The sequence below is a fragment of the Hirundo rustica genome, chromosome 32, assembly GCF_015227805.2.
Source record: "Hirundo rustica isolate bHirRus1 chromosome 32, bHirRus1.pri.v3, whole genome shotgun sequence".
In the NCBI taxonomy this organism is placed as follows: Eukaryota; Metazoa; Chordata; class Aves; order Passeriformes; family Hirundinidae; genus Hirundo; species Hirundo rustica.
In genome coordinates, this window is record NC_053481.1 from 177,710 (window position 1) to 198,944 (window position 21,235).

Below are 21,235 nucleotides of genomic sequence, written 5' to 3' on the forward strand. Positions count from 1 at the left end.
GACCAACTGTCAGTTACAATTGTTTTCAGGTTAGAAATATGCAAACAAAGGACAGAGAATGAAAACCAAAGGATTTGTTTATGTTACATGTGTGAGAAAGGCAGAAACTGCTCCTAATATTGTACAGTAGCTAAAAGGTCTGACTCCATCTTATGAACAATCAAAAGGCTTTAAAAAACTCAGAAAACCCAGGGTGACACCGAGCTGACATCCTTCACCACATGGACTCGGTGCTCCACATCCTGGACTCCCTCAAGTCCCCAGCCCGGGGAGGCTCACCTGACACCGTCGCAGCACTGGGGAGGGGGCTGGAGGTCTGCAGCACCCAGGGGTGCTGGGCGGTGCTGGACAACCCACCCTGGATCCCCGAACACCCCCTGGCTCTTACCCTGAGCCAGTGGCAACTCCTGATTGAGCTCCTCCGGCACGACTCGACGACACAGGAGCTGGGGGCGGCGCTGGCCCCCGATGGCTCCATGGCGGCCCTTGGTCCCCGTCTGGCCGGAATCGAGGTGGGGCTGAGATCTGGCGGCTTGTAAGAGTCGGTCTGAAGTTCCCCTCCTTTGCCTCACAATCGTCACGAGGACGCCGAGGACCCCACTGCAGTTCTGGCCTGCTCGAGGTGGATGCTCGCCAATCGTCCGCAGGTGCATTGTCCTGTGTCACCACGTCACGGTACACTGGCTTTGAGCGGTGTAATGGCGATTCTGTACCTGAAGTTTGCACCTGCTTCACGGTCCCTGCTTCACGACAAGAGCCTATGAATTTCCCCACCTCTTGGCCAAGTGGACTTTCTGGGGTAACTCTGGTGGTCCCCCACAGAAAATCCCTCATCTGCTTCACAACCACCGTGACAGATGGAGATCAAAGTCCCCTCCCAAGGACTGAGATTGAGACCTCTATACAAAGCCCCTTTCAAGGACTGAGACATGAGATCCCTACACCTCCAGTACGGGGGGGTGGGGGCTGACTTAACCGAAGCGAGATGTTTGCCTGCAGGTGTGGTCATTGGACCAAGAAGACAATGGCTCTCGCTTACTGCTGAGAACATGGCCTACCTGTTCCCCCTCGGTGGCTTCAAAAAACTTATTACCTGTTCCCCCCATGATGGAGGACTATAATAAAAACCCCTGAGTTAACCAGAGATTTCCAGAGACTCTCCCCGATGTGACAGGCGGATCCATCGACCGGACCACGAGGACTTTGTCTCCACATTTGGTAGCTATATCCCCTCTTTCCTCTCTCTCTATCTTTTTCTCTCTCTCTCTTACTCCCTCTATCACATTTGCTGTGGTCAATCAATAAAAGGTGCATTTCTTTTGATTAATACTGAAATCCCCTCTGTGTTGTGTTTTGCACTCTGAGATTAGTAAACAAACCATCATGAGCCCTGCGTGTACGAGCGGATTGTAACACAGCTTTGGGCGACCTCTCTCCACCTTTGACCCGCCTGCTGACCCCCTCTTGGCTGTCACCATTGCGAAGGCTTTGGGGACATCCTGCCTCCTGGCACAGGGGAGTGACAACAATGCCACCACACTGGGACCTGGCAGCTGCTGGGGTCACGAGAATCCCCAAAATTACATTTTGAGGGGTCCCCCATCCCTGACCCTGTGGCCATTGGGATCATGGATGGAATGGTGCTGGGGGCACAGCTGGCCCAGGGACCCCTCCCGGTGGCCAAGCTGCTCCAGGGCTACTACAGGACTGAGAACGGCTTGGAAGCAGGGAGACCTCCCAGCAGTTATGGGTGCCAGGATTTTGAGGCACTGGCAGGACAGGGACAGCTAAAGAAGGAGGTGGCAGAGGTTTGGGGCATGCTGAGGACCCTGTCACCCAGCCCAGAGCTCCTGTCCTATGGGGACAGAGGAGGTGGTGGCTGCAGCTTGTTGGGTGGCGTGGGACTTCTGTGAGCACTACGTGGGTACGGGTGGGATGGCACCTCGTAAATGGGGGTCTCACCCCTCAAACAGGGGTTGTCAGACCCTAAACAGGAGTTGTCACCTCACAGACAGGGATTGTCACCCCTTAAGCAGTGGTGTAACCACCTAAATGGGGTGGTCACCCCCTAAACAGGGACTGTCACCACACAAATGGGCACTTTCATCCCCTAAATGGGGTTGTCACCTCTCAAACAGGGATTGCCACTACTCAAAAGGGCATTGTCATTCCCAAATGGAGTTGTCACCCCCTAAAGTGTTGTTGTCACCTCCCAGACAGGGGTTCTCACCCCCTATGTCCACACAAGGCCTCTTCCATATTCCCAATGATTCAGCAGACATATCCAGCCTCTTGTCCCCACATGAACTCTACCGTGTCCCCATCAAGCCCCATGTCCTCACAAGGCCTTTGCCGTGTCCCCAAGATCTCAGGTGACACCTCCACCTCCTCATCCCCAGAGAGCACTCAGCCATTGGGCCCCATTGTCTGTGGGATGCCTGTCCCTAGCGGGGCACCCCAGCCCCACTGCAGCCTCACTGGGCTCGGTGTCCCTGCACCACACCCTGGAGCCAGCACAACCCTGCTGGACCTTTGGTGCCTGCGCCCACGCCATGATGGACATGCAGCGCTTCCACCAGGACACTCGCGGCTGGGACATTGGCTACAAATCACTGTCACCTCCCCAGGGTGATGGCACCCACCACAGGCCCAGTACCCCCTGTGGGGGTGGCCATTGTACCTCTGTTGGGACTGTCACCCCCTTAGTTCCTGTCACCTCCCATGGGCCGTGTCATCCCGTGTGGTTCTCATCATCTCCTTCAGTCCCTGTCGCCCACCATGATCTTTGTCATCCCCGGGTGCTGGCACCCACCACAGTCCCTGTCAACCTCCATGGGGCTGGTCATTGCACCCCATTGGTCATGTCACCCCCACTGGTTCCTATCACCCCTCATGGGGCTGGTCATTGTCTCCCCATGGTCCCTGTCAACCTCCGTGGTCACTGTCATCATCCTGTGGTCACCATAACTGTCCCACCATGGTTCTTGACACCCTCCATGGTCCCCCTGCAGTCTGCATCACTGTCCCCTCATGATCCCCACCACTGTCCCCATCCCTGTTCTCCTTCTGTCCCTGTAAGCCCCTATAGCACTCACCATTGTGACCATATTTTCCCCACCACTGTCCCCCTTCAATCCCTTCAATCCCTACCACTATACCCTCACTGTACCCATCCCTGTCCCTTTGAAGAAACCACCATTGTCCCCCCACAGTCCCCACGATTGTCCTCCACTGTCCCCCTCACTGTTCCCATTGTGCCATCATAGCTTTCTGGTGGGGTCTGACAGGTACCTGTTTGAGGGCCAGGGGTGGCACTGGGGAGGTGCCCACACCAACAGCTACAAGACCCAAGGCTTCGGCATTGGCAATGTTGGGGACTTCATGGCCACCCTTCCAGACCCCAACACGCTGGCCCTGGTGCAGGATGAGCTCCTGCCCTGCGCCATCCACTCTGGCCACGTCTGGCTGGACTTCACCCTGGGCAGCCACTGCCAGCTCAGCCACACTGACTGCCCCGGCAATGCCTTCTTCCAGATCAAGAACTGGCTTGGCTTTCAGGGGACACCTGTGGCCCTGGAGTTCAGGGCGGGTGGCCTGGTGGGGTTGGTGGGAGGGGGTTTGGGGTCATCTTGGGACTGACCATGGGTCTTGTCCACTCTGCAGTGAGGAGCAGCCCCAGCTGGGAAGCCAGGGATGGATGAGGGCATGAGAGGTTGGACATTGGTCCAGATGGACATCAGAATCAGGGATCCCAGGTGGACTCTGGTCTGAACAGCCCCTGGCCCTGCAGCCCCCCAGCCTGACCAGCCCCCACCCCAGATGACCAAAAGCCTGGCACCACCCTGTTCCACCCCACTAGCCCACCAGCCCATCCCAGTAGTCCCAAGCCCAAAATTACCCAAAATAAACCCAATTCCAGAGCATCGACTCTGGGTGGTCCCTGCAGAGCGCAGGGGAAACTGAGGTACAGGCTGGGGGTGACTTTGTGGTGATGGGAGGGGACTTTGGGAGCCATCCTGGAGACCTGAACATCCCGCAAAGGGAGCACCCACTGCCTAAATTGTCACCTGCTGCATCCTGGGGACCCCAGCCACTATTTCAGAAGAGGAGGAGGAGGAGGAGGAGGAGGAGGAGGAGGAAGAGGAGGAGGAGGAGGAAGAGGAGGAGGAGGAGGAAGAGGAAGCAGAAGAGGAAGTTGAGAAGGAAGAGGTGAGGGGCTGAAACTCCTGCCTGGTCACATCAGGAAGCCACAACAGGAACTGAGGTCAATCACCAGCAGCAAAGTACCATGGGGCACCGGGGGTGGGGACACGGGGACAGCCCCCAAGGTCCCCCTGGGGGGATGCTGCAGCCAGGGCAGTGCAAGGGTACAGGGGTCAAGCAGCATCTTCAAGGGGATGCAGGGGGCTGGAAGTGGTGGGGGTGACCCGAAAATGTTGTCATGCCCTCCCTCCATAGAATGTGGGCCACCCCCTGCTTTTGGGTGCTGGTGACAAATTGGTGGGTGGCTGTGACAAAAAGCACAGGTGCCACCTCAAGGATGGCACAGAGAGGGGGTCCTGCGGTGCCACCACACCCTGCCCCCCTGCTGAGGGACACCACAGGGTGACAAAGGAGCATCAGGGGTGTCCCCAAGGGGTGAGTGGAGTGGTGGGAAGGGGGGAAGCGTGGTCAGGGCATGTTGGAAATGCCTCTGGTCCCACCTACACCTGGGGCACGGGCTGGCGGGGCACCTATCCCCCATGTCACCCTGTCTCCCTGGCATCCTAGCCACTTGTGCCCCTGTCACCCATTGTCATCTGCTGTCACTGACTGTCACATCTGCTAGGCAGGGAGGAGTGGTGGCAATCCCAGGGGACACCCCCATAGCCCATTGTCACCAATTGTCACCTACTGTCACTTCTGCTGGGCAGCAAGGGGTGGTGGCACTTCCAGACGGCCACATGGGTGTCCAGGTGGATCTGCACTTACCTCCTGTGGGCACAATTCCAAAATGTGACCTGGGGACACAGGGTGGCACTCACTGTCACTTTCACTGCCATTGTCACCATCACTGTCCCTGTTATTGTCACTGTCACCATCACTGCTATTGTCATTGTCCTGTCACTGTGTCCTGCGGTGACTTTATGATGCTTCCATCCCCAATTGTCTGTTCTGGTTTTGCTGGACATTAAGTTCTACGCCTTTAAGGCTGGTTCTGAGAGCGAAGGGGGGGAAAGAAGCAGCGCAGTGTTTGTTTACAGAAACCGCACTCACTCCTCTGCATTCTGCTCCTGGACTGTGCTGCCTACAGACAGCGAGAGAGAGCTCTCCTTTGCTTTTTAGCTAGTTTTTGGCTAGCTTAGGCACAGGATTTCCCTGGACTGTTTTTCTTCTTTTTCTTGGAACTGCTTCAACCTGTTCTGGAACTGAAAACCCAGAAAAACACCCGGAGCCCAAGCCTGCAGCCCACTGGGGCTCAGGATGGCATTTTCCAGTGCCCGTGGGATTTTTAAGAGACTGGGCAAGCTGAGCTGCAACCCACGGCAAGGGGGTTGCTCAATTTTGCCGTCTCTCTTCAGAACGGTGAGAAGCTTTGTTGTTTGATATTGCACATTGTTTTTGTGCTTGTGGGCGCTTTGCTTGTTGAATAAACAGTTTTTTCAGGTTTTCTCTAAGGATTTTTTTCCTGGACCAGTTGAGAGAGGGGCCACTTGGGTTTGCTTTCCAGAGGGACCCCATTCGGAGATTTCCTCCCAACTGGCCCTAAACCAGCACACCGGTCCCTGTCCCCACTCCCTAAGCCATTCCCGCTCCCAGTCTCCATTCCCTCTTCCCGTTCCTGGTCCCTGTCCCTAATCCCAACCCCAGTCCCGGTCCAAGTCCCCATTACCAGTCCCATTAACGGTCCCTGTCCTCATTACCGGCCCCTGTTTCCATTCCCTTTCTCAATCGCTGTTCCCGGTAGCAGTCCAGGTACCCGTCCCCATTCCCGGTCCCCGTCCCCATTCCTGCTCCCTCTCCCCTCAATAGATGCCGCCACCATAGCTCCGGCCGTCACGTGACTCAGTAAACCCCTCGCTACGCCCTCCCACCAATCACAGCGCGCGATCGCTCCCGTATTTGCATAACCACGCCCTCGATCTTGGCCCCGCCCAGGGCCGGCTGCAGCCGCCTCCGGGCGCTGTTTGCTCCCAGTTCCCTCCCAGTGCTCCCAGTACGGGCGATACTGGAAGGGAAAGCGCTCCCACTTCCTTCCCGCTGCTCCCAGAATCGCTCCCGGTGCTCCCAGTGTCGCTCCGAGTGCGGGGCCGCTTTGGAACCCTCCAAGGGCAGAGCGCGGCTGCTTTTGAGTGTCAGCACCACCCGGGCCGGGCTGGGAGCGAAGGAGGATCAGGAGGAAGAGGAGGGTCAGAGGAGGACAACAAAGAAAGGGAGAGGCAGGAGCAGGAGGAGCAGGAACAGCACAGACAGAGGAGGAGAAGGAGGAGGAGCGGGAGGAGGGGGAGGAGCGGGGGGAAGCGGAGCAACAGCAGAACCACGTGAATTCCCCGCGTGGTTGCTCGGACCGCAGCTCCCCCGGCTCCGGCAGCATCGCCCTCGCCCCCGGAACCCGCCGGTGAGTGGAGAGAGGGAGCTCGCCCCAAATCCATTGCGGGGAGGGGGCCTCCAGGCGACTTTCTTTGAGGACCAAGGGCTGTTTCGATATTGCAGGACCCCAAAGCCGAGCGGGAAATGCCCCTGATGCCCCTGGAGGGATCTTGGGAGAATCCCACGTGGCGATCACCCAGTACCGGCGGGCAGAGGGGCGATATCGGGTTTGGGGATCCCGGGTGAGCCAAGGAGGAACGCAGGAGCCCCGGAGCGGGGAGAGCGCAGAGGGGCGATCCCGGAGATGATCAGAGTCCGGACCTCCCGAGACTGAAAAGGGGCGCTGACTTCGGCAGCTGCACTTGGGCAGTGGGACCATCAAACCGAACGTGCTCAGGGCTTTTTTCCCCCCCCAAACCAGGATTTTCCATTCCCAAACTTTGGTCTCATAAAGGAGGAGGAGGTCACAAGGAAGAAGAAGATAGCCCTGGAGCCCCAGGCAGGTGAGGAGGAAGTCAGTGCCCCTTTTCCCCTCTCTCCTGCTCCATCTCCCAACCCAGCCTGGCCCCCAGCTGCAGGACAACCCTGCTGCCAACGCCGTCCTGCCGGGGATGCACTGGGAGGGGATCTCCTTCCCATTCCCTGTGGCAAGAGGCAAATCCCCATGCTCTCCTTCTTCTTGCTCCCCCAGACATGGAACTGAGGATGGAGACCAGAGAGGACAAATCCCCACAGCAGAACCTCGTGGAAGAGGCAGGTTTGAGCGGCTCCACGATGCAGGAATCCAACGGGGAGGAAAAGCCCCGGAGATCCCAAACAAGGAGGGGCTGCAAATACAGATCACGGGGATCTGAGCAGGAAAGACCCACCCTGGGCTTGGGAGGCACCCAGAGATCTGGCCGGAGCTTGGAGCTGGAGGTCCATGAGCAGCTTCACAAGGGGGAGAAGCACCACAAGTGCTGGAAATGTGAGAAGAGCTTCAGCCAGAGATCCCACTTGATTTGCCATTGGGGAATCAACACTGGGGATTGGCCCTACGAGTGTGGGGCCTGTGGGAAGAGGTTCAAGTCGAGTTCCACCCTCATTGTCCACAAGAGGATCCACACTGGGGAGAGGCCCTATGAGTGTGACCAATGCAGGAAGAGGTTTTTGAGGAGCTCCAATCTCCTACTGCACCAGCGGATTCACACGAATGAGAGGCCCTTCCGCTGCCCCGACTGCAAGAAAGGCTTCAAACAAAACTCTGCCCTCATCTGTCACCGGCGCATTCACACCGGGGAGAGGCCCTACAAGTGTTCCGAGTGTGGGAAGAGCTTCATCCAGCGCTCCACCCTGAATATCCACCAGAGAAGCCACACGGGGGAACGGCCCTATGAGTGTGGGGAGTGTGGGAAGAGCTTCAGGTCGAGCTCCGCCCTGACTATCCACCAGAGAAGCCACACAGGGGAACGGCCCTACGAATGTGGCAAGTGTGGGAAGAGCTTCAAGACTAGCTCCAACCTGCTTGTCCACCAGAGGAGCCACACAGGGGAACGACGCTATGACTGTGGTAAATGCAGGAAGAGATTTCAAACTATCTCTGATCTCCTCAGGCATCAGCAGATTCACACAGATGAGAGGCCCTTCCGCTGCCACGACTGTGGGAAGGGCTTCAGGGATAAGTCCCACCTCGTCAGGCACCGGCGCATCCACACTGGGGAAAGGCCCTATGAGTGTTCTGAGTGTGGGAGGAGCTTTTCCACCAGTTCCCACCTGATCAGCCACCAGCGAATGCACACTGGAGAGAGGCCCTACGAGTGTCCCGAATGCGGGAAGAGCTTCTCACAAAGCTCTACCCTGACTGCCCACCAGCGCATCCACACTGGAGAGAGACCCTACAAGTGTCCTGAGTGTGGGAAGAGCTTTAGGCACAGCTCAGTCTTGAAAAAACACCAACGGAGGCACCATTAAGGAAGTCCTGCAAGTGCCCCAAGTGCAGCAAGAGCTTCATGTGCTGCTCCAGCTCTGTCCCCCGTGGGAGTATCTGTGCTGGATGATCTCCAGTGATCCCCAGTGGGCAGAGCCCCGGTGATCCGTGGTGCCAGTGATCCGTGTTGGGAAGACACCTGGCTGGGGGGCTCCACATCTTCCTGACTCCCCGTGGCCTGGATTTTCTTTTCATTTCTCTTTATACTTTCAAAACAGCCAAAACCGGGGTAAAAATAAAATAATTTCACTAAGACGTGAATGGGGACATGAAAGGATCTTTGAGGGGATGTGGAGGATGCTGGGTGTGAGGGAGTTGAGGGTTCCTGGGAGGGAATCTGGGAGGTTGCTCAGGGTTTTGAGCACCCCAGGCCAAGTGGCCCGGCTGCCCTGGGAGACCCTGGCGGAGGTTCTGGGGCAGCTACTCAAGGACCCTTTGCCCTTTAACTTGTTCCCATGTCCCCCCATCCTGGTTCCTGTTATCCCCTGTCCAGCATCCCCCTCTCCCTGCTTTTACCCCCCTTGCCCACACTCATTCCCATGTTACCCCACTCCTGGTCCTGTCCTACTCACTCCAGTGCAGATCTCATTCCTGGTCTCATTCCTTCTTCCTGTCCAGTTTCCTTCTCTCTGGTTTCCGGTCCCATATTCCCAGTCCCATATCGCTGTCATGTTCCCAGTCTCTCATTCCCGGTCCCTCTGCTGGTCACACATTTCTGTTTCTATATTCCCTGCCCTGTTCCCGTATTTCCATTCCCAGTCCTGTTGCTGTATTCCTGTTTCTGATCCCTAGCCCATCTTCTTAATTCCTGTCCCATATTCTCTCTCCAGTCCTGTGTCCAAATTCCCTGTCCTGTTCCCATATTCCCATCCCAAGTTACATTCCAGGTCTCTCTCCCACATTCTTGCTACGGTTCCAGGTCTCTGTCCCCATTCCCAGTCCCATTCCTGGTCCTGTCCTGTATTCCAAGTCCCATTCCCAGTCTGTGTCCTCATTCTCCATCCCTGTCTCCATTCCCAGTCCCTGTTTCCTATTCCCAGTGCCTGTCCCCATTCCCAGTCCCATTCTCAGTCCCTGTCCATATTCCCGATTCCAGTCCTATTCCTGGCTGCAGTGCTTTCCCGGTCTGATTTCTGGTTCCATTCCCGGTCCCATTCCCCATTCCTGATCCCAGTCCTTGTCCTTGTCCTGTATTCACGGTTCCTGTACCCATTCTCGGTTCCTGTCCCTATTCCAGGTCTCTTTCCCAAGTCCTGCCTCTCGCATGGGGCCCTGAGGGCTCCACAGCTCGGGCTGGCGGTGGCACACGAACCGTTCAGCCCCGCTGCTGTCCTTGGCCAGCTGCAGAGAGCAAAAGGCTTTGGCCATTCCTCAGAGGCCCCCAGCTGGCCAGAGCAGCCCCTCCTGCCAGCACCCGCTGTGGCTCAGAGCCCTCCCTCATGCTGGAGACATGGAGCGGACATGGGCCTGCAGGAGGCTCCTGTTCTTGAGACAGGAGCAAGGCTGCAGCTCCGGCCTTTGGGCCCTGGGCCGCAGCAGCCCAGGGGAGGCCCAGCTGCAGAGCTCGCAGCACCGGATGGGTTTCAGAGCAACGCATTGGAACAATAATCCTCATCCTATATTCTCTCTGCGGTCGCTGTTTCCATATTCCCTGTCCCGTTCCCACATTCCCATCCCCACTGCCGATCCCATTCCCGCTCCCTGTCCCTCCTCACCGGACGCCGCCACCATAGCTCCGCCCCCAGGCCGTCATGTGACAAAGGAAACCCCTCGCTGCTCGCGCCCACCAATCACAGCGCGCGATCGCTCCCGTATTTGCATAACCACGCCCTTGGATCTGGCCCCGCCCCTCCCCGCCTGCAGTCGCCTCCGGGCGCTGTTTGCTCCCAGTTCCCTCCCAGTGCTCCCAGTAAGAGCGATACTGGGAGGGAAAGCGCTCCCAATTCCTTCCCGCTGCTCTCAGCATCGCTCCCGGTGCCCCCAGTATCTCTCCCAGTGCCGCGCGGAGCGGGCCCGCTTTAGAACCACCCCTGGGGCAGAGCGCGGCTGCTCTTGGGTGTCAGCACGGGCTGGGCCGGGCTGGGAGCGGAGGAGGATCGGGAGGAAGAAGAGGGACAGAGGAGGAAGACAAAGAGGAGGAGGACGAGCAGGAGGGACAGAGGAGGGGGAAGAGGAGGAGCGGGAGGAAGAGCAGCAACAGTACGCAGTTCTCCTGCCCGCCCGCTCGGGCCGCAGCTCCGCCGGCCCCGGCAGCATTGCCCCCTCTGGAACCCACAGCTGAGTGGGGAGGGGGAGCTCACCCCAAATATATCGGGGGCGGGGGTTTTCAGGAGGGTTTTTATGCGGGGCAGGGGATGTTTGCATCGTGCAGGAACCCAGAGCTAAGCCGGAATGGCCCTAGAGGGGTCTTGGTGGAGGTCCCACGTGGCGATTGCCTGGCACTGGTGGGCAGAGCGGCAATATCGGGGTCGGGGATCCTCGAGAGAGCCGGGGCTAAACGCGAGAGCCCCGGAGTGTATAGAGCACAGAGGGGCAATCCTGGAGCTGGGGGACCCCCCCGGCAGCCTGGAGGAGTGGGGGAGCCTCAAGATGAGCTGGGTATGTGTCCCTCGAGGCTGAAAGGGGCGCTGACTTCTGCAGCTACATTTGGGCAGTGGGACTATCAAACCCAACGCGTTCAGCCCTTGTTTTTCCTACAAACCAGGACTTACTCCCAAACGTTGGCAGGATGGAGGAGGAGGACACCACGAGGAAGAGGAAGATGGCCCAGGAGCCCCAGGCAGGTGAGGAGGAAATCAGTGCCCCTTTTCCCCTCTCTCCTGCTCCATCTCCCAGCCCAGCATGGCCACGGGTTTCAGGACAACCCCGCTGCTAAAGCTGTCCTGACAGGGATGCACTGGGATGATCTCCTTCCCCTTCCCTGTGGCACAGAGGCAAATTCCATCCTCTCCTCCTTCCTCCAACAGACAAGGAGGACAGAGACCAGGGAGGACAAGTCCCCACAGCAGAACCTCGTGGACGAGGATATTTTGAGCAGCTTCACTGCACAGAAATCCAACGGGGAGGAAAAGCTCCAGAGATCCCACACATGGAGGGGCTGCAAATGCAGATCATGGGTGTTGGGGGTTAAGTTTTCCTGTGGAATTTTCCCCCCCCATAAGTTGCTAGGAGACTAAATACTGATAGTTAAAGGGTGCTTAACCTGGACAAAAGGTGTGGATATCTTAGTTTAGGGGGAGGAAAAGGCTCCCGGGAGCTGAGGGTGGGGGTTCTTTTTTGGCTCTCGGTTTTCTGGGGAGGACAGGCGTGGATTCCATGGTTAACAGAGGGGTTCGGTCCTGAGAATTCTATCATCTGTTGGAGCGCCCAGGAATTCAGAGTTTTTCGTCTGCCCTGCTGGATTTGGGTCAGCCCGGGTCCAGCCGCCACGGCTTCTTCAGCACTGCTCACTTTGCCTGCTGGGACACCCCCCTGCCTGCCGGGACAACCCACCGTTTCCAGCCATCAGCCCCAGAGTTTCCACAATTTCGGTTTGGTGTTCTCGGGGTGCTGAGAGATCAGACTGCCCAGGACCTGTGAGACAAAGCCCCTCGGGGTTCTTGGTTCTGTTTTATTATTATTATAATTGCTGTTGTTGTTTGTCTATCCTGTTATATTTACTAGTAAAGGACTGTTATTCCTTTCCCCATAGCTCAGACTGGAAAGGTTTTTTTAATCTTCCAAATTATAACATGGAAGGGATTCCTAGAGATGCCTGCCTCTCCCTAGCAGATACCTGTCGTTTCAAACCAAGACAATGGGGATCCACCCTGGGCCAGGGAAGCAGCCAGAGATGCAGCCAGAGCTCAGAACTGTCAGTCCATGAGCTGCTTCATGATTGGGAGAAGACCCACAAGTGGTCAAAATGTGAGAAGAGCTTCAGCAAGAGATGCTCCTTGATCTGCCACTGGAGAATCCACAGGGGCGAACAGCCCTACAAGTGTGGGGAACGTGGGAAGAGCTTCAGCTAGAGCTCTACCCTCACTGTCCACCAGATGACCCACACTGGGGAAAGACCCTATGAGTGTGATGAATGCAGGAAGAGGTTTCCCACCAGCACTGCTCAAGCACCAGCAGATTCAAATGGATGAGAGGCCCTTCTGCTGCCCACACTGTGAAAAAGGCTTCAGAGGAACTGCACCCTCATCAGCCACTGGCACATCCACACCAAGGAGATGCCTGACGAGTGTCCAGAGTGTGGGAAGAGCTTTTCAGAGAGCTCTACTCTGACAGCCCACCAGCGCATCTACACCAGGCAACGGCCCTACAAGTGTTCTGAGTGTGGGTAGAGCTTCTCACAAAGCTCCCACTTGACCCAACACCAACAGAGCCACCACTAAGGGAAGTCCTGCGAGTACCCTTAGTGCAGCAAGAGCTTCATGCACTGCTCTAGCTCCATCACCCATGGGAGGATCTGCACTGGATGATTCCCATTGACCCTCAGTGGGCAGAGTCCCAGTGATCCATGGTGCTGGTGATCTGTGTTGGGAAGACACCTGGCTGGGGGCTCCACATCCTCCTGGCTCCCTGTGGGCACCTGGACACATCCACAGACCAGCATCAGAAATCCATTGTGGAGAGCAGATTTGCCGACTTCTGATCCCAGAAAAATCTTCCTTTTTTCATCTACTGGTGGCATCAAGCTATGCTGCATAGCCTTGGAGGTCTTCTCCAACATAAATCCATTGTTTCAATTCTTTCTGGCCCATGGGCATCTTCCACAGGCAAATGGGGATAAATGGGGTTAAAACCCACGATTCTGGAGGCAGTGGCATGGAAACCACTCCAAAAAAGTTTCTGCCAACTCACTCAAGCATGTGAATGCTCTGCCAGCAATTCCTTTTGATTTGGCCTTGAAACAAAATGGTTTCTGTTCATCTCCTTGAAACCCCATGACCCTGGGGTAAAAATAAAGACGTTAAACTAAGGCATGGATGGGGACATGTTGCGAACAATTAAATGGGGAGGGCCATGGGGTGGACATGGCCATGGATGGTGACCTTTGGGGACACAGCCATGGACATTGGGAGACATGGATGGGGACATGAACTGAGATTGCATCAATGCCCCCAGCTGTGACACAACAGTGCCACCAGCATCTTCATCTCAGCCATAGTGAAGCGGTGCCTGATGCAGTTTCTGCCACCACATCCCAGCTGTTTACACCGCGGTGTGCCAGCTGAATGTCACCTCCCACCAGGGTGGGACAGGGAACTTGTTCAGCTGGGGACAAGTGGCCCAGAAGCATGTGACAGCCACCAGGGTGTCTCAGACCCATTGCATTCAGGGGGTCCCAAGTGCCCCTCAGCACAGGCTGGGGACAGGGCAAGGGACAGTGTCAGCTGCGAGGTCACATGGCCCCACGCTGGGAATCCTTGGAGGCATCCCGGTGGGAGTTTCTCCACAGGTGTGGCAACATTGTCCTCTGATGTGTGGCATCATGTCCCCTCCCCTCCATATGTCCCTATGCCCGCCATGGCTCCCTGTCACCCCTCTATGTGTCCCTGTCCTACTCCATATGTCCCTGTCTCCCCTGTGAGTCCCTGTCCCCATCTCCCGTATGTGTCCCTGCCCCTCGCCCCCAGTAGGGCCAAAGTCCCTGAGGTCCCAGGGCTGTGTCCCTCAAGGTGTCCCCCTTTTCTCTCAGGATTTCCTCTGGCTGTTCCCGATGCTGAGCATCTTCACTTGTCCTGTCAGAGGTAGGGACATCCCATGATACTCCATGACATCCCATTACACCATTTGTCCTCTGGTTTTGGGTCCTTCCCCCTCCCATTTTGGGACCTTTCCCCCTGTTTTGGATACCTTCTCCCCTATTTTAAGTCTTTTCCTCCCTATTTTTAATTTTTCCCCCTCTTTTGGTTCCATTCCCCCTTTTTGGATCCTTTCCCTCTTTTCCTGTCCTTTCCCCCAATTTTGGGTGCACTCCTTATGACTTTGGCACATTTTTGGGTGCAATCCCCCCTCCAACCCTCACCTCCCCACTTCCTGTTCCCACAGACATGTCCCCAGCTGTGTCTTCAACTGTCCCCCCACACCACATAGACTTGGTGCTCACCATCCTGGGTGCCCTTGAGTCCCCACCCCAGGACTGCCAATCTCCTCTTCCAGGAGATCCAGAGATGGCCCAGCTTCCTGGGGACATCAATGGCCCCAGGGCTCGGGGTGGGTGGCCTGGTGGGGTTGGTGGGAGGGGGTTTGGGGTCATCCTGGGACTGGCCATGGGTATTATCCACTCTGCTGTGAGGAGCAGCCCCAACCAGGGAGTCTGGGATGGACGGGGGCAGGAGAGGTTGGATGCTGGTCCAGATGGACTCCAGAGCCATGGATCCCACTCTGGATGGGCACTGGTCCAGATGGACACTAGAGCCATGGATCCCAGCTGGACTCTGGTCTGGATAGCCCCTGGCCCTGCAGCCCCCCAGCCTGACCAGCCCCCAGCCCAGATGGCCACCAACCTGGCCAGTCCCACTAGACCACCAGCCCTTCCCAGAAGCCCCAGCCCCAAAACCCCCCAAACTAAACCAAATTCCAGATCAGCTCCACATGGTCCCTGCAGAGCCGGGGGGAAACTGAGCCACGGCCTGGGGGGTGACTTTGCAGTGATGGGAGAGGACCTTGAGACCCACCCTGGAGAACTGAAATTGAGCAACCACCCCCAAACTGTCACTGCAGCATCCTGGGCCCACCAGCTGTCACATCAGGGTGACTCCAGGAGCCACCGTGGCCCCAGAGTCCCTTTGAGGGCTGACCCACAGTGTCTGTCCTGGTGTCACCGGCGCAGTGCCAGTGGGAGAGACGACATCACCTCCTGGGGGAGGTGAGGATGTGACTGAAAACTCCTGCTTGGTCACATGGGGAAGAAACATCAGGAACTGGGACTGAGTGCCGGCGCAGCAGCGGAGGTGCTGTGGAGATGGAGGGGACACGACATGGGGACAGTCCCCAGAGTCCCCTTGGGGGATACTGTGGCCAGGGCAGCGTGGGGATGTGGGATCCCATGGCATCCTCGGGGGGATGCAGGGGGTTGGAAGTGGTGGGGTTGTCCCCAAAAATGTTGTAAAACCCCCCCAGTATGATGTGGGCCACAATTGGTGACAAATTGGTGGGTGGTGGTGACAAAAAGCACAGGTGCCACCTCAAGGATGGCACAGAGAGGATGTCCTGCGGTGCCACCATGCTCCCCCTCGATGAGGGCCACCCCAAGGTGACAATAGGGGTGTCAAGGGTGTCCCCAAGCTGCGGGGGGAGTGGGAGGGGATGGGAAGCGTGGTCGGGGTGTTACAGAAATGCCTCCGGTCCCACCTGCGCCTGGGGCACGGGGGTGGTGGGGCTTCTGTCACCATGTCACCCTGTCCCTGGCAATGGTGAGGGCTGTGGGGGGCTGGTGTGGGCACCCACAGGGTGGGGACCCCTTGGCTGGGCAAGAGAACCCAAAAAATTGAGACCCCCTGCGTGGGCAGAGCCACCTCGGGAATTTGGGACCCCACAAATTGGGAGCCTTCAAGGTGGGGATGCCAGGTTGGCAGTGCCCCCTCCCCCCACCCTCAAATTCAGCCCGTGGACTCCCCACAGATTAATCTCCCCAACCCATCACTCCCAAATTCAGCCCCCAAAATGCCTCCCCTGTCCCACCAACACCAAAATGTCTCTCCGTGTCCTACCACCACCAAATCCAGCCTTGGAGCCCCTAAAACTATTCTCCCCATCCCATCAGTCACAAATTCAAGCCCCAAAATGATTCCTCCAATCCCACAAACCTCAAATCGACCCCGTGGACCCCCCCATCTCAACTCCCCTTATCCCACCAACCCCATATCCAGCCCTTGAACTTCCCAAGTGACTCCTCCCATCTCACCATCCCCTAAATCCAGCTCCTGAACCCCCAAAACCCAATTCTCCCCCCACAACACATGGAGGTGGAAGCCCACCCGACAACCCCTGAGCCCCCCACCCTACTGAAGACCTACAAGTGGTGCACCACAACCACTGCCACCCCTGGAGGGGACCCCAGAAGGGGCAGAGGGTCTCCAGGGAGCCAGCGCTGGGCTTGGCTGCAGGGCTGGAAACGCTCCTGCAGCCACTCGAGCACCAACAGCAACAGGGCTGGTGACAGGGGTGTCCCCAAGGCCAGCGCATTCTGGTCACTGCCCCAAAGGGCATTTTCTGACCCCTCCAGGGTGCCCAAGGAGCCGCAGGGACCTGAGGCGTTATGGGGTGGGGTGTGGATTTTGGGGTGATTATGGGTGAGGAGTGATGACTTCTAGGATGGGTTATGGGATTACAGGTGCGGGTGGTGAAGATGGGTGGGAGTGATGAATTTTGGGCTGATTATGATAGGTGAGGGTGGCCATGGGTGGGCTTGATGGGTTATCGGGTGATGAAAGGGCCTCTCATCTGTGTGAATCTGCTGGTGCAGGAGACTGGAGCTGGTTGGAAACCTCTTCGGCATTTACCACACTCATAGGGCCTTTCCCCTGCGTGGATTCTCCAGGGACAGATGAGGTCAGATCTCCAGCAGATGCTCTTCCCACATTTCCAGCACTTGTGGGGCTTCTCCCCATTGTGAAGCTGCTCAGGAACCCCCAGCTCTGAGCTCCAGCCACATCTCCAGTCACCTCCCCAGCCCAGGGTGGATCTTTCCTCCTCGGATCCCTGTGATCTGTGTTTGCAACCCATCCTAATGTGGGATCTCCAGGACTTTTCCTCCCCATTGGATCCCTGAGCCATGGAGCCGCTCAAAACGGCCTCTTCCACGAGGATCTGCCATGGGGATTTCTCCTCCCTGGTCTCCATCCTCAGCTCCTTGTCGGGGGGAGGAAGGACAAGGGGAGGATGGAATTTGCCTCTGTGCCACAGGGAATGGGAAGGACATTCCCCCAACGCATCCCCAGCAGGACAGCTTTAGCAGCAGGGTTGTCATGCTGTCAGGGACCATGCTGGGCTGGGAGATGGAGCAGGAGAGAGGGGGAAAAGGGCACTGACTTCCTCCTGACGTGCCTGGGGTTCCCTCTTCCTCATGGTGTCCTCCTCCTCCATCCTACCAGCGTTTGGGAATGAGAAGTCCTGGTTTGGAGGGAAAACAAGGGCCGAGAGGGCTTGGCTGGGGATTTCTCCTGCCCAAGCCGATCTCTAGAAGTCACATTTGTGTCCATATAAATGTCCAGACCACCAAGATTCAGCCCCAAAATACTCCAGACCACCAAGACTTAGCTGAAAAAAACCTCAGAAATACCAAAAGTGAGCCCCCAAGACACCTGGATGGATCATGATCATCCCAAAAATCCACTCCAGGACTTCCCCCTCTCTGGTCTCTCCACTTTGGACTTCTGGGGATCCTGCATGGATTGAGGGTTCTCCTCTCTGGCATCCCCACCCTCTCCAGGCTGTCAGGGCTCCCAAGAATCCCTAGGGCCCCCCCTCTCTGCTCTTCCCACCTTGGGCTTCTGGGGCTCCCCCTTCTCTGTGCTGCTGGGGGTTCCCTGCAGCCCCTGGGGGTTCCCTGCCTCCCCCTCTCTGGGCTCCCCCTTACTGATGCCGGGGCTCTTGGGGTCCCAGCGCTCCCCTTTCCCCTGACTCCGCTTCAGGCTCCGGGGGTTCCCCCTCTCCAAGGTGTTCCCCTCCCCAGGCTGAATCCTGGGAGTCTCCTCTCTCTGGGCTGCACACTTTGGTGTTGCTGTGTTCTTCCCTGTCCTGCCTCCCCCCACAAAATACAACCTCTTGGGACACCCCCAAAATCTCCCCCAAGGGCATTTGTGGCTTAGCTTTGGAGTCCTTCAAGCCCCAAAAAATCCCCCTCTCTCTCCTGCATACACCCTTCCTCCCCAAAAATACCCTCCTGTGGACACCCTAGGATATTTAGAGGAGGTCCCCTTCCACGGTCACCTGCAAGATGCAGGGGAGGACAATGCCCGAGGGGGTGGGAGGGCTGAGGACACAGCGAGGGCTGGACCATGTGGTCCCTCTGCTTCCAGTTCCTGCTCCTCCCCCTCTGCTATCCTAGGTCTTCTTCCCACTCCTTTTCCTGCTCCTCCTCCCCCCCCTCCCCTTCCTCCTTCTTTTAATCCCTCCAGCCCTTCTCCCGCTGCTTCTCCATCACCGCTCCACCGTCGCCATTCCTCCTGCCCCATTCCCCAAACCTCTCGCAAGTCGCGGGAAGAGCAGGGATAGAGCTGGGACAGGTATGGGTATGGGCAGCTCGAGGCTCTTGGCTGCTTCCACCCACTGGGGCAGGGGAAACCCGGTCTGGGGAAAAGGAGAGGGAACCAGGGAAAATTGGAGCCTGCAGATCCAAACTGGGGCTTGGTAGGGACTTTCATCCCTTTGGGCTGATGCCCGAAAGACAGGATGGAAATAAATCCCCACAGACCAATGTCTAGAGAGCAGGTATTTCTTTCTTGCGGCACTGCTGGTGAGGGGGATATCTCTACCTAACTCACCCACCCTTGTCAAGTGCTCTGGTATATTTATACAGTAAGTATTCCTCCATGTCACTGTGTCATTACAACATCATCACACACCTGCCAAAACTAATTTACATTATATGCTCTAAAGGTTATTAGATAGTTCTTCTGCACTGCGCTTGCATCTTCCCAATTCAAGGGTCGTCGGGGGTCTTTAATGAAAGCTTCTAAGTTGTTCTTCACATCTGAACTTTTCAACTATGTCTTCGGAGTGTGTGTAGTTATGGTGTTTCTTGGTCCGTCTGGTCCTAACCGGTCTAAATTCTTTGTTTTGTGGCTAATTGGCTTTGCACTTTCCAATTTCTCATTAGTATTATACTTATCTATCTCTAAAGCTATCCACCTGGTGAGGTTTTTTCCTACTTTTTTAGTCTATTCAGCATTATGCAACCAGTTAACCATTTACTAGCCATTACATTGTATAAAAAGTTATTTATATCAGGTTAAACAGGTATTCAAGTTATGATTCAGGTTATATAGGTAAAAAGCACTATGAATCAGGTTATACAGGTATCAGATGATACAGATACATAAAATTATTTAGGTTATACTGATATCAGGTTATATAGAAATATCAGGTTATATTGATATAACTGAAGACATATAAGCATCTTGTACCACTGATACGAGTTATATCGGCATCAGGGCTCTTCCCAGAGGCTTGGAGATGTTGGGAGAGGGACTGCAGAGAGGGATGAGGCATCTCTGTACTGGGATTCTGGGGACAGGATCCATGGGGATGGGAATGTCACTCCCTTCCCGGGGCAGGGTCACACCTGAGCCAGGTGTGTAGGGCAGGACCTTGCCCTGACCCCAAGCCCTGTCCCACCTGCAGGATCTGCTTCCCCTCGGCCTCTTCCTCCTGCGGCCCCAAGCCCAGCTCGGTGCTAAACAAAGGGGTTGGGGCGGGGTCATCCCCCGGCGGGGGCTGCGCACCCCCTCTGCCCCCTCCCCAAATTCCCTCCTGGGGGCAGCAGGAGCTGGGGCAGGAGCCCTGTGGGGAGGGAAGAGGGAGTGAAACTGGGATGGGGGGTAACAGAAGGTCTGGGGGGGGACAAACACCACCCCTGGGGATCCCCCTCACTCCCATGGCGCCAGGAACACAAACCCCAATATCGAGCCCCTGTCCCCAGGCAGCACCTTGTGGGCGGTGTCTGGGGGTCATGACCAGCCTAAAACCCCCTCACAGCCCCACAGCCACTCCCAGCCCCCTCAAACGACCCCACAGGTGCCGGCTGTCCTGTACCCCCAAACCACTCCACTGCAATATCAATTGTCCCAAGATCCATCAAAACTCTTTCCCATCTCCTCCCCAAGACCCACTCAAATTCTCTCCAAGCCACACAGCCCTTCCAGAACTCCCAAAACTCCCCCAGACCCCTCCCCACACCACAAATGCCCCCAAGAGCCACCAAAACCCCCTCCAAATCCCCTCAGGATCCCCCAAGCTGTCTCTGGGAGGGATCCCTGGCACAGCAGGGGAACAACTCCTCTCCCTGAGCAGCGGGAAAAAACATGTGATGAACTGACCAGAACCCTCATTCCCTGTTTCCCTGCACCCACTGGGGGAAGAGGTAGAGCTGGAAAAGAGAGAGGCATGGGCAGAAGGTGCTTTTAAAGCTTTATTTTACTTCTCACTATCCTGCCTTGATTTTGATAGCAATAAATTCAATTAACGTCTCTAATTCCAAACCTGGTTTGCCCATGATTTCATGTGCTGAGTGATCAGTCCCAGTCCTTATCTCAAGCTATGAAACCTTCATTCTGTTTTCTCTCTCCTGTCCATCTCTGGAAGGGAGTGAAAGTGCAGCTCTGGTGGGTGCCTGGCATCCAGCCACGCTACACTGACTACACTTCCTTCCCTTCATTCTTTCTTTCTTTCCAGAGGGCACAGTGAAGATGTTGAGTGGGGCTTTGACAGAGGGAGTGAAGGTGGTGGGGACTAGTGGGGACAGGAGCCACAGGGATGTGGGACAGACATCAGAGGGGCCCAGGCAGCTGGCAGGGGGCAAGGCCTGTCCCCCTGGCCCAGCAGCAGCCCCGTGCCCCACCCAAGGTGCTCCCACCAGGGGCTGGGCCCCAGAGGCAGGGGGAGAGCCCAGTTCTGGGGGCGGCGTTTCTGCCCTGACCCCCGTCCAGCCCAGCCTCCCCCGTGTGTGCAGTGACCGCTGGCACGGGCTGCACAGGACAGTGTGAC

At 56.7% G+C, this 21,235-nt stretch overlaps 2 protein-coding genes and 1 pseudogene across 3 annotated transcripts; all 3 read left to right on the plus strand.

Moving 5' to 3' along the window:
- The first annotated feature begins 221 nt into the window (after nt 1–221).
- On the plus strand, nt 222–3,639 carry LOC120764591 (N-acetylmuramoyl-L-alanine amidase-like; annotated as a pseudogene).
- Nucleotides 3,640–6,126: 2,487 nt separating this feature from the next.
- Nucleotides 6,127–8,784, plus strand: LOC120764592 (zinc finger protein 664-like). Of its 2 annotated transcripts, XM_058423842.1 has the most exons (3): nt 6,127–6,598; nt 6,992–7,073; nt 7,262–8,784. In XM_058423842.1, exon 3 carries the CDS (start codon nt 7,264–7,266, stop codon nt 8,518–8,520), a length of 1,257 nt encoding a protein of 418 aa, XP_058279825.1. In that variant the 5' UTR covers nt 6,127–6,598; nt 6,992–7,073; nt 7,262–7,263; the 3' UTR covers nt 8,521–8,784. The 2 variants fall into 2 exon arrangements, with proteins under 2 accessions (XP_058279825.1, XP_058279826.1); XM_058423843.1 differs by lacking the exon at nt 6,992–7,073.
- Nucleotides 8,785–10,743: 1,959 nt separating this feature from the next.
- Nucleotides 10,744–13,457, plus strand: LOC131378727 (zinc finger and SCAN domain-containing protein 20-like). Its single transcript, XM_058423849.1, has 3 exons — nt 10,744–11,134; nt 11,241–11,319; nt 12,228–13,457. Exons 1-3 carry the CDS (start codon nt 10,891–10,893, stop codon nt 12,544–12,546), a joined length of 642 nt encoding a protein of 213 aa, XP_058279832.1. The 5' UTR covers nt 10,744–10,890; the 3' UTR covers nt 12,547–13,457.
- The last annotated feature ends 7,778 nt before the right edge of the window (nt 13,458–21,235 follow it).